This window comes from Cydia amplana, chromosome 13 (assembly GCF_948474715.1).
Source record: "Cydia amplana chromosome 13, ilCydAmpl1.1, whole genome shotgun sequence".
Lineage (NCBI taxonomy): Eukaryota > Metazoa > Arthropoda > Insecta > Lepidoptera > Tortricidae > Cydia > Cydia amplana.
Genome location: NC_086081.1, coordinates 15,616,548 through 15,626,321, shown reverse-complemented (window position 1 = coordinate 15,626,321; position 9,774 = coordinate 15,616,548). Strand labels below are relative to the sequence as shown.

Here is a 9,774-nt window from a genome sequence, read left to right as displayed (position 1 = left end):
GCGACCGCCAGATCCCCGAGATTGACATATCAATAGGAAATCATGATAATATTTTTGAAATTGGAATTCAAGAAATGGTGGTTTCCAAGGACTAAGATACCGCAAACTTAAAAAAAAACTTATTTATAAAATACAATACAATACAAATCCACTTTATTGCACAACCTTAATAAAACATTTACAGAGGACACACAATACATGAAGACAGAGGTAACAACAGGCGCTCTTATCGCTAAAGATCGACCTCTTCCAGACAACCTTAATGGTTCAGCTGGCCACCCAGAATGTCTCCTGGGGTAAGATTGATGACTTTGTTGCGCTGTGACCTAGATCTAACCGTAGACTATCTCACACAAGAAGGAGTAACACGACTCTAATACTTAATATATTACATACATACATATAATCACGCCCAATTCCCGGAGGGGTAGGCAGAGACCACGGATTTCCATTTACTTATCTTATCAGATATATATCGACCACTATCTATTTACCAACTAACATTTTTTTTCGTATGGCTTTTTGTGTTACTCTACTTCAGAGATGACCAATTAACATTGAAATGAAATAAATAATTATCTTATCTTATATTGATATATAAGACCGGTCGTGGGACTGATGTCCCACGACTCACACGAACCTAGCCGCCGCCATACAAACTGTAAAGCTGATTTGGATGACAACTGCAGCTGCATTACTGTTGCGGCCGCTGTATCTGTCAATTTCGTAGTTGTCGAGCGACGGAATGAACGTCACAATTGCGGCAGTAATGCGACGGCGACCAATCGACCATCACTCATTTCTTCAAGAAAATGCAAAAACGTCACCGCAACAGTAGTAATGCAGTTCTGCGTTTGACATCCCTACGTCACATTATTAAATTGTACCACGGGATTTAATCGCATATCTAAGTTTTAAGATTTACCTCCGACGTTTCGAGGACGGCGTTGTCCTCGTGGTCTCGGAGAAGACTGGCTAAAGTTTACATCAACATCTTCTAACCGCGCGAGTTTTTCGAACTACCCGCCGTTAACCGTTGACCGTTGTAAAATTTAATAATGTGTAAAAATCGTGAAAGTTTAAATCAGTATCCCTACGTCACCTTGATATTTACAGGGGGCGTGCTTACTTGCTCATAATAATCTATCTTATGAGTGGCAATCTCTGAATCCTAAAGGGTTGGACGGCGAAATTGATGTTCGACCAATGGAAATCAAATTTAGCTAATGTAAGTTAATATTGTAACACGAAAACCTAAAATGTCTGTCATCTCTGCGCTGTTTATTATGAGAATTATACTAATACTTATTCTAAACCCTAAATATCGAATACGCCTATGCAAACCATGATGTGATACAACCGACCTAAATTACAAAGCAAGGTAAGTCAAGAAAATAAAGAAAGAATTTTATTAAATTTTATTTTAATTTCAATTCCAATATAACAAACCAGAAAAAGTATAGACATATTTGCTAGAATTTGGGTTTCTGATTCGCCTTTGAGAGTGTTAAGGAGGACATACCAACATGCAACATTATACCTATCAATCGGTGCATTTCATCTCACTCGTAATAGACTTATTTTCTTAAAAACATGAAATCTAATTGCGTCTCAAGTTTGTTAGTCTCTTTTAATGGCTTTTATTATTTTTTCCTTGTTCTTTGTGTTGAATAAATAAATGTTCAGATCTAATCGTTTCGTGCTGGTGTCCACAAATTTAGAGTATGACATATACACCTAAACACTTAACTCAGACGATCGCCTGTTATTGCGTAGTATTACTCGTGAAAAACTATTTAAGAATAACTTGTAATTCGAGTTTAGGTATTCAATTATTGCTAGGAACTAATTCCATAGGTAACCATTATATACGTAATGTAAGTACTTCTTAAAAACCGTCCGAGTTAAGCGGTAGAATGTAAAATCGATAGTTCTCCTTCTTCTTAGTTTTCATTTTCTTGGGGACATGTTTTGATGTGACGTATAAGATTGTAAGCAAACACACAAGCTGTTATCTAAAAAGATAAAAAAACACATATTAAACAGGTACCTAGGTTTTTTTTATTAGGGTAACATTCCATTTGTGACCGCAGCTGCACTACTGGTACTGAACGCGTCGCTGTTACTGTCAATTTCCATAGTAAAATGAACAGTAGTGCAGCTGCGGTTGGAAATGGACTGTCACCTTAAAGCTGCTGCTGTCTCTTGCCAGGGTCTCCTAGCCCGACTGACTTGAAAGAAGCAGATTTTATAGGGAGACTGGGGAGACTTGATGCTGGGAATACTTGGGCCCGTAAATTATAAAGTTATATTAAATTAAATGGCAATTCTTACTCTAGGTACTTATTACCTACTTACTTTGTCAAAATCAGAACAGAATAGTGATTGGTTCCTCTTAGGACAGTGTTTTTTTATTGATTGGCAATTATTTATAGTTTCTCCCTCAGTCGGCTACTGTTTCGCGAAATATTTTAAATTCAATCGATCGATCAAACACAGCTTACCTACACAGCATGGTAACGAAAATTGCATGCAAGGACTTGCACTGTCTAAATGAATTTTTAAGTACAGCGTTTGAATCTCCAACGACCGCATGCAAGTACTTGCACACTCTAATTGTTTTTAAGTAAAGAGTTCGAATCTCCAACGACCGCATGCAAGTACTTGCACTCTCTAATTGTTTTTAAGTAAAGAGTTCGAATCTCCAACGACCGCATGCAAGTACTTGCACTCTCTAATTTTTATTAAGTAAAGAGTTCGAATCTCTAACGACCGCATGCAAGTACTTGCATCGTCTAATTGTTTAAAGTAAAGAGTTCAAACCTCTGCAGCAGCCATAGCAGCCATAAAGGCCGTAAAGATCATCTGGAACTTTTCAGGCTCGTCTTTCGGGCCGGTTTTGGCAAACCATTCCTTCTTTATGAAAATTAGGAGCACGCACGCTACCTTGGCAGCCAGCAGTACAATCAATAGGACTTTATACTGTAATTCAAAGATTTAAATAAATATTATGGGACAATCTGTACACATATCGAGTTATATCCTTACCACGAGTTTGACACTGACATATTTGCTAGCGACAACGTAAACTAACTCACTTTGATGCAAGCGAGATGCACTGCGTTTGAGTTGACGCAGTCGCTAGCGTTCACTCATGGTAAGATGATGGTGAGAGGAGGTTATATATGAGTTAAAGTTATGCGACTTTCCCGGAAATAAACGGACTTAAAAGCCTTGTTTTTAATTTTTATCCTTATCGGCATGTTACCTTCTTCTTTAAATTTGTGTGATTAGATGAAAGTCTGAGATATCTGTCACCGAAAAGTTGTAAACTCTCTTCAATTTATAATATTCAATAGGTATTCAAATCTCGCTAGTTAAATTATAAACTGACGGTAGAAAGATTACAAACTAGCCAAACCTAACATACGTTAGATTGTAAACTCACGGGGTGCACACGGTGTCATATCCGAATCGTTAACTTTTGTAATGTCCACAAAAAAGACTTGTGATCTTTGATCCATTTGACCCATATGATCCCTTCAAACATTTTGTAACTTACAATGATCAGAATAAACACTTTATGTGTGATAGCGCCATAGGCTCCCAGGAACCCAACGGCGGTCGCCAGCAGCCCAGCCAGCATGAGTGCGACGGCCATCCATTTGCTGGTCTGTCCGAATACTTCCCATATCACCTTCACCTCCAAAAACCAGCATAGGCCCACGCCGAACACTCCTAGGCCGACAAGCTAAAAACAGAAATACGATTACTTCAACACACAATACTACACACAGTGTGTAACACACTACACTGTATTAGAAGCGTTTACAAAGAACACTAGGTCACCAGGGACATAGAGGAAAGTAATAAGAATAGAGTGCTCACTCCATTCATCAGTATTGGTACCAAAAATACTATTATTTTCGTAGTCGACATCTAGCATCGAATGTGAGCACTCTATGTATTTTTTTCTCCAGGGACCACCCGTAGGCTATTCATAAATTACTTACGTCATTTCAAATTGGAGGGTCTGGACATCGGATGACGGTAGCAAGACGTAGGAGGAAACGGGGTCATTCGAAGCATGATTTTTGGATGATTTTAGGGGGGGGATCAAAAGTCGTCAAAAATAGATGACGTACTTTATGGACAGCCCCATAGGTGCAATTTTACTTGTTACAATTTAAGCAGCACTCATGACAGATGATCACGTGATGCTTTCCATAGAAAACGAAGCTCCGAAAGCTCCGGCCCGGACAAGGCCCGGTCTAACGTGAGTCATCCTTTACATCTAAATCGGGCTCCGGGCCGGGCGCCTTATTAGAATATGGCAAATTATTTGTATTTGAAGTCTATTATTTATTTATCATATTTTTCTGAACCCCTGGTGTAAATTTCATTCGATAGCGTGACGATCGTTCGTTTTGTGTTGTGTCTATTTTTGTATGTGATTTTGACCAGCGCGCCAAGCAGGATGTTTTGGAAACTCAAAATCCCAACTCGTGCGTCACGGCACGTTATGGAACGGATTTTTTTAAATAGGAGTATTCTTGCAAATACAGGGTGTCCCAAGAAGTAGTGATATACTGAAGCTGGGGGGTAGAGAACCTAGAGGGCTTTTTCGTATTTTCGGAGTTATGATTTTTTTAAATTTTTCACCTATCGCCGAGTACGATGAGATTTTTATTTATGGTGACGTGAATTATTGCGGTAGATGCTTGATTTTTTTTGTGTGCTAAGCTGATAGATAGGCCAATTCAGTATGGTAACATTTACTATCGTTAGATCTTTGAATGGAATTAAAAAAAAATTTTACCATACTGAATTGGCCTATCTATCAGCTTAGCACACAAAAAAAATCAAGCATCTACCGCAATAATTCACGTCACCATAAATAAAAATCTCATCGTACACGGCGATAGGTGAAAAAATAAAAAAAATCATAACTCCAAAAATACGAAAAATCGCGGAACATACATGGGGGTGATTCAGATAGCCCTCTAGGTCCTCTACCTCCCAGCTTCAGTATATCACTACTTCTTGGGACAACTTGTATAGTCTAGTTTCCGTGTGTTTTAAACGTGTCAAAATCCAATATTAAAAACTAAAATTTTGCGTTGGCCCCCGTCTCTTGAAAGTCTACATCTATCTATCTATCGTCGTATATGTCCGTAGTAGGTACATAAACAACTTTTGTATTTCACGATAATGCTTCTAAGTGTTTGATTTCAAGAGTACTGCTAATTAATTATCGACAACACGTGGATACTGTTGATTACCGATGCTGCAATTAATTTTGGTAATCATTGCTTGCTTAAATTAGATCAAGTGATAATTGATTTTGGAACGATAAATGGCAGTTATCAAACAGAAATAGCTTTGTGTTTAATTATTCTATTCTGTTTCTATCCAAAAGACAAAAAATATCAAGGTGAAGTTTATTCGGATGATTTCGAATATCGGGCAATTTCAAAAATATAATCATTAAAATTATGGAATCACGAGTGATTTCCACAATTTTGAAAGTAAGGTGTACCTAGAAATCAAAATACAACCCAATCCCTGGAGTTGAAACTCTAGGTCCATGGGGTCCCAGCGCGCATAAGTTGTTCGCAGAAATCGCGAAGCGTCTGGTTGACGTAACTGGTGACCGAAGAGCTGGCGGCTACCTCGCACAACGTATCAGCATTGCGATACCGCGAGGAAATGGCGCCAGCATCCTTGGTACAATGCCTCAAGGGCCTATTTTAGATTTAAGCTAGTTTTTAATAATTTCTTTTAGTAATACCACTGTATATATCTTGTTTGTAAATAAATGAATATTACATCTCTTATTAAGTGTCATTTTGTATGGGATTTTGAGTTTCCAAAACGTCCCGCTTAGCGGGCTGTTCAAAATCAGGTACAAAATGAGACTTAACGTAAACGCGTACAGTCGTCAACCGTCACGCTATCACGCGTCACGTGTAGGTACCCCTATAGGGGCTGGAGGGGGACAGAAAAATACTGCTTTTGTTTTTATGTCCTTACTTTATTTCCATTAAATCATGTACTATTATTTTTTTATTCAGCACTAAATAGGTATTTATATCAGACATATCTTGTAAATATGGTCACTGCCAGTTTTACACGCTAACGTGAACATTTAATTAAATAAATAAATAAAATAAATAAATAAATATTATAGGACATTATTACAGAAATTGACTAAGCCCCACGGTAATTATTGTGTTATATTTTATATCTCTCGTTCGTTTTATTTATACCATCAGAAAAAAAGATTGAACAAATATTGATTCCAATTTTTTTTTTTTAATTTTTATTTACAAACAAGATCTCGATATATACAGTGGTATTACTAAAAGAAATTAAAAACTAGCTTAACCCTTTGACCGCCGTTGGCATGTATACAAGACAACGATAGAACGACACACTGGCGCCGCTGTCTTGTATCCAAGACAAAAATTCAACCGCTCGGTAAATGTGGAAAAAATATCAATTATATTTTTTTTACACTCATGTTAATGTTTTAGGTCCTTGTTTTAAAAAAAAATTGCATTTATTGCAGCTATAGAAATCCATTCTTTTATAATAAGGCTCTCAAAAAAATTGCTCCAGATTTCAACGTTTTTCTTGTTCCTCGTCGCCGTTGTCTTGTATACAAGACAGCTAGGGATGGGAATGTTAACTCGATATGAGAATATTCAAAATAAATATCAAATCGCAAATCTGGTTTTATTTAAGCATTTGAACACTTGTTAAATGCCAATTGGTGGTAACTAGTAACTAGAATACGTAAAACGAGACGAGAGAGACAGGCATTAACTATAGCTGAAGTTCAGGGAGCTTCTTCAGCTGTTGATAGTAGAGTCAGACAAGTAAATCTGGCCTTGTGGTTTATTTGCAGAACAAAAGATTCATGTTAAGATGATAGTGTAGTGGGGAGTGATACCCTGCAGTGACCGCTTCGCACAAGAATGGTACAGGCAGACGCTAGGACTATATAGTCAGAGTCGCCTAACTATGAGAATGTTATATATTTGAAATTGACGAAAAATTGTCATGGTAGGGAGGATGTAATACGGGAACTGAGAAGCTCATCTAAGAAACATGTCGAATGTGAAACATGCATTCCCGAACATTTCCGATCCCCATCCTTTTCCAATATTATTGTTCTTCACTCATTGACAATTCAATTAACCCACGTGCAATTTTCCCCAATGCAGTTCCGGTACTTACATTTATATTATCGACACACGATGCGCGGCTCTAACGTTACGCTTATAAAGTTTACGTACCGACAAGCGCTTACGCCGTTGACCTAGAGACTATTATTACTTAATCCGCGCGGAAACAGTCCTTGTCGGTCTGCACTGCGGATAGTCCATGCGCGCCGTTGTCTTGTATAAACGACTTCTTGAACAGCCTAGTGCGGTGATATTACGTCATGAATCGATATTGTTTAGTGGTTGTTTTTAATGATAAAGACCTTTATTTTTAACATTGTCGTGTGTAAAAAATATGTTAATTTTTGGCATTTCGAAATAAATTAAAGTTGGATAAGAACAAAGCCAAATTGGGAAGATTTTTACCATAAATTGTAAATATCGATATCACTATTTGCAATCCCTAAACTTTTTAATTAGTTGTTTACTTAAAATTTGCTCTGGCGTGTGAGTGAGCGTCTTTGCGGACTAGGTCCGGCGGCCAAAAGGTTAAATCGAAAATAGGCCCTTGAGGCATTGTACCAAGGATGCTGGCGACAGTTCCTCGCTGTATCGCTGTAGAAATTATTATTTAATTTTATTCTAGTATTACGCGGTACAGGTGTAGTGTACAATTGTTTTCCATCGCATTTTCTCGGAAACGTTCGTATGTGTCATGCTACTTCAGTCAACCGTACTTTTTGTACCGAGACTGACTGAAATGGCAAGACATGTTCGTACGTTTCCGTGAAAATACGTTGGAAAATAATTGTGCTCTACACCTGTAAGCTAAGTTCTTAAGAGGGTGCTAACACAAATATGCAGTTTAAATATTAAAATTTTACACGTCTTAATCAAAGGAAAATGCCATTTAAAAATTCACTCTAAAACTAGACTATAATATTTGCGATGGCAGACTTTTTTCAGCAAAACCGTAAAAGGTTAAAGTTGGTTAAATTAAAAAAAATTGTTTTCCATTGTATTAACCTTTTTTTAGGGTTCCGTACCCAAAGGGTAAAAAACGGGACCCTATTACTAAGACTTCGCTGTCCGTCCGTCCGTCCGTCCGTCCGTCCGTCTGTCACCAGGCTGTATCTCAAGAACCACGATAACTAGACAGTTTAAAATTTCACAAATGATGTATCTCTGTTGCCGCTATAACAACAAATACTAAAAATAAAATAAAATAAATATTTAAGGGGGGCTCCCATACAACAAACACGATATTTTTGCTCTATTTTTTGTTGATGGCGCGGAACCCTCCGTGCGCGAGTCCGACTCGCACTTGGCCGGTTTTTCGGTTTTGATATTATACTGAGCGTCCTGATTAAAAATAAATAACAAAAGATCACAAGTCTAAACCTAAATTTAGCCTGAGGCATTTGTTCCCAGAGGACTCTGGCCGCGTTCCCCCTCTGCACAGTGAGGCTGAGTTTTTGAGCAAAAAATGCGCCAGCTCGTATTAGGTCGTTACTCGTTACCTATCCTTTATTAGTTTATTCTAAAGCAGTATAATTTTAGTATAAAATAGCCTGCATGTGATATAGCCGAATGATTTTACTAGATTTTTTTTAATTTCAGAGTTATTGAGGTAAAACGTTAAAAAAAGCTACTTACCATAACAATCACATCGACAATCATCAATGTGATCTTCATCGAAGTATGTTTGCACGCCATGTTGAGTTCTTTTTGCTCCTGAAGTGGGCGACTACTTCAGCTGAAATAAGTTTTCAGACTGAAAATGTGTACCCTTATGATAATGCACCTAGCTCCATCAGTATTTAATATCCACTCATTAATTTTACTTTGAACTCATTTTACATCAATCATTCGTAGGTCGTAGGTAGATACATACGTATTACGTAGGCACAAGAGAAGAGAGTCTAAAAGCAAGTATGTATACTAGTTGCCACACTAGGGCGATCAAATTAGATTTTTTCGGTGAATTACTTACAAGCTAAATATAAGTCGTTTTAGGGCCATTTTATTTAAAGTTTCCCCTACACTTTTTTTTCAAATTTTGGATTTTTTATGTTATTTCTACTCAGTATCATGAGCTCTTTTGGTCCTAATAGGAGAAAAAAAGTGTCCCAAAATTTCCATACATTTTTCCATCTTTCCATTCCATTCCGTGACCGCCATACAAAGTCTATGAAAAATGGTAATTTAATGGGAAAAAAACTTTGGGACACTTTTTTTCTCCTATTAGGATAGAAAGAGCTCGTGATTCTGAGTAGAAATAACATAGAAATTCACAAATTTAAAAAAAAAAGTGTAGGGGACAACCTTTAAATAAAATGGCCCTTTAATACCTTCATTTGGTCCTAAATGCGTGTAATCCGAGTTTGCACCATCCAAGGAACCCGCATACATTTTTGTTTTTTGCTTTTATTTTTTAAATAGAAAACCAGGGAGGAAAATGGGAACAACGTTTGTATGGTGAAGCGTTCATCCACTATCGTCTATGGAATGCGTCCTTGTGGCATTTCTCTATAAGTACATCTCTTTACCTTTTTTCGTATACCTACATTGACACACCCACGTTACGCCATTTCCTATTCGCTAC

At 37.4% G+C, this 9,774-nt stretch overlaps 1 protein-coding gene across 1 annotated transcript; it reads right to left on the bottom strand.

Moving 5' to 3' along the window:
* Positions 1-1,929: 1,929 nt before the first annotated feature.
* On the bottom strand, positions 1,930-9,014 carry LOC134653300 (uncharacterized). The gene is made up of 4 exons (XM_063508628.1): positions 8,826-9,014; positions 3,563-3,751; positions 2,824-2,982; positions 1,930-2,015 (listed from the first exon to the last, which is right to left on the bottom strand). The coding sequence occupies exons 1-4, from the start codon at positions 8,883-8,885 to the stop codon at positions 1,944-1,946; spliced, it is 480 nt and encodes a 159-aa protein (XP_063364698.1). The 5' UTR covers positions 8,886-9,014; the 3' UTR covers positions 1,930-1,943.
* Between the last annotated feature and the right edge of the window lie 760 nt (positions 9,015-9,774).

Excerpts from the sequence above, each read along its gene's own strand:
- LOC134653300 (XM_063508628.1), bottom strand. The coding sequence starts at position 8,885 with ATGGCGTGCAAACATACTTCGATGAAGATCACATTGATGATTGTCGAT. Across the intron at positions 2,983-3,562 it reads AAGTGTTTATTCTGATCATT|TATAAAGTCCTATTGATTGT; the intron begins GTAAGTTACAAA and ends TTTGAATTACAG. Across the intron at positions 2,016-2,823 it reads CTGCTATGGCTGCTGCAGAG|ATAACAGCTTGTGTGTTTGC; the intron begins GTTTGAACTCTT and ends TTATCTTTTTAG.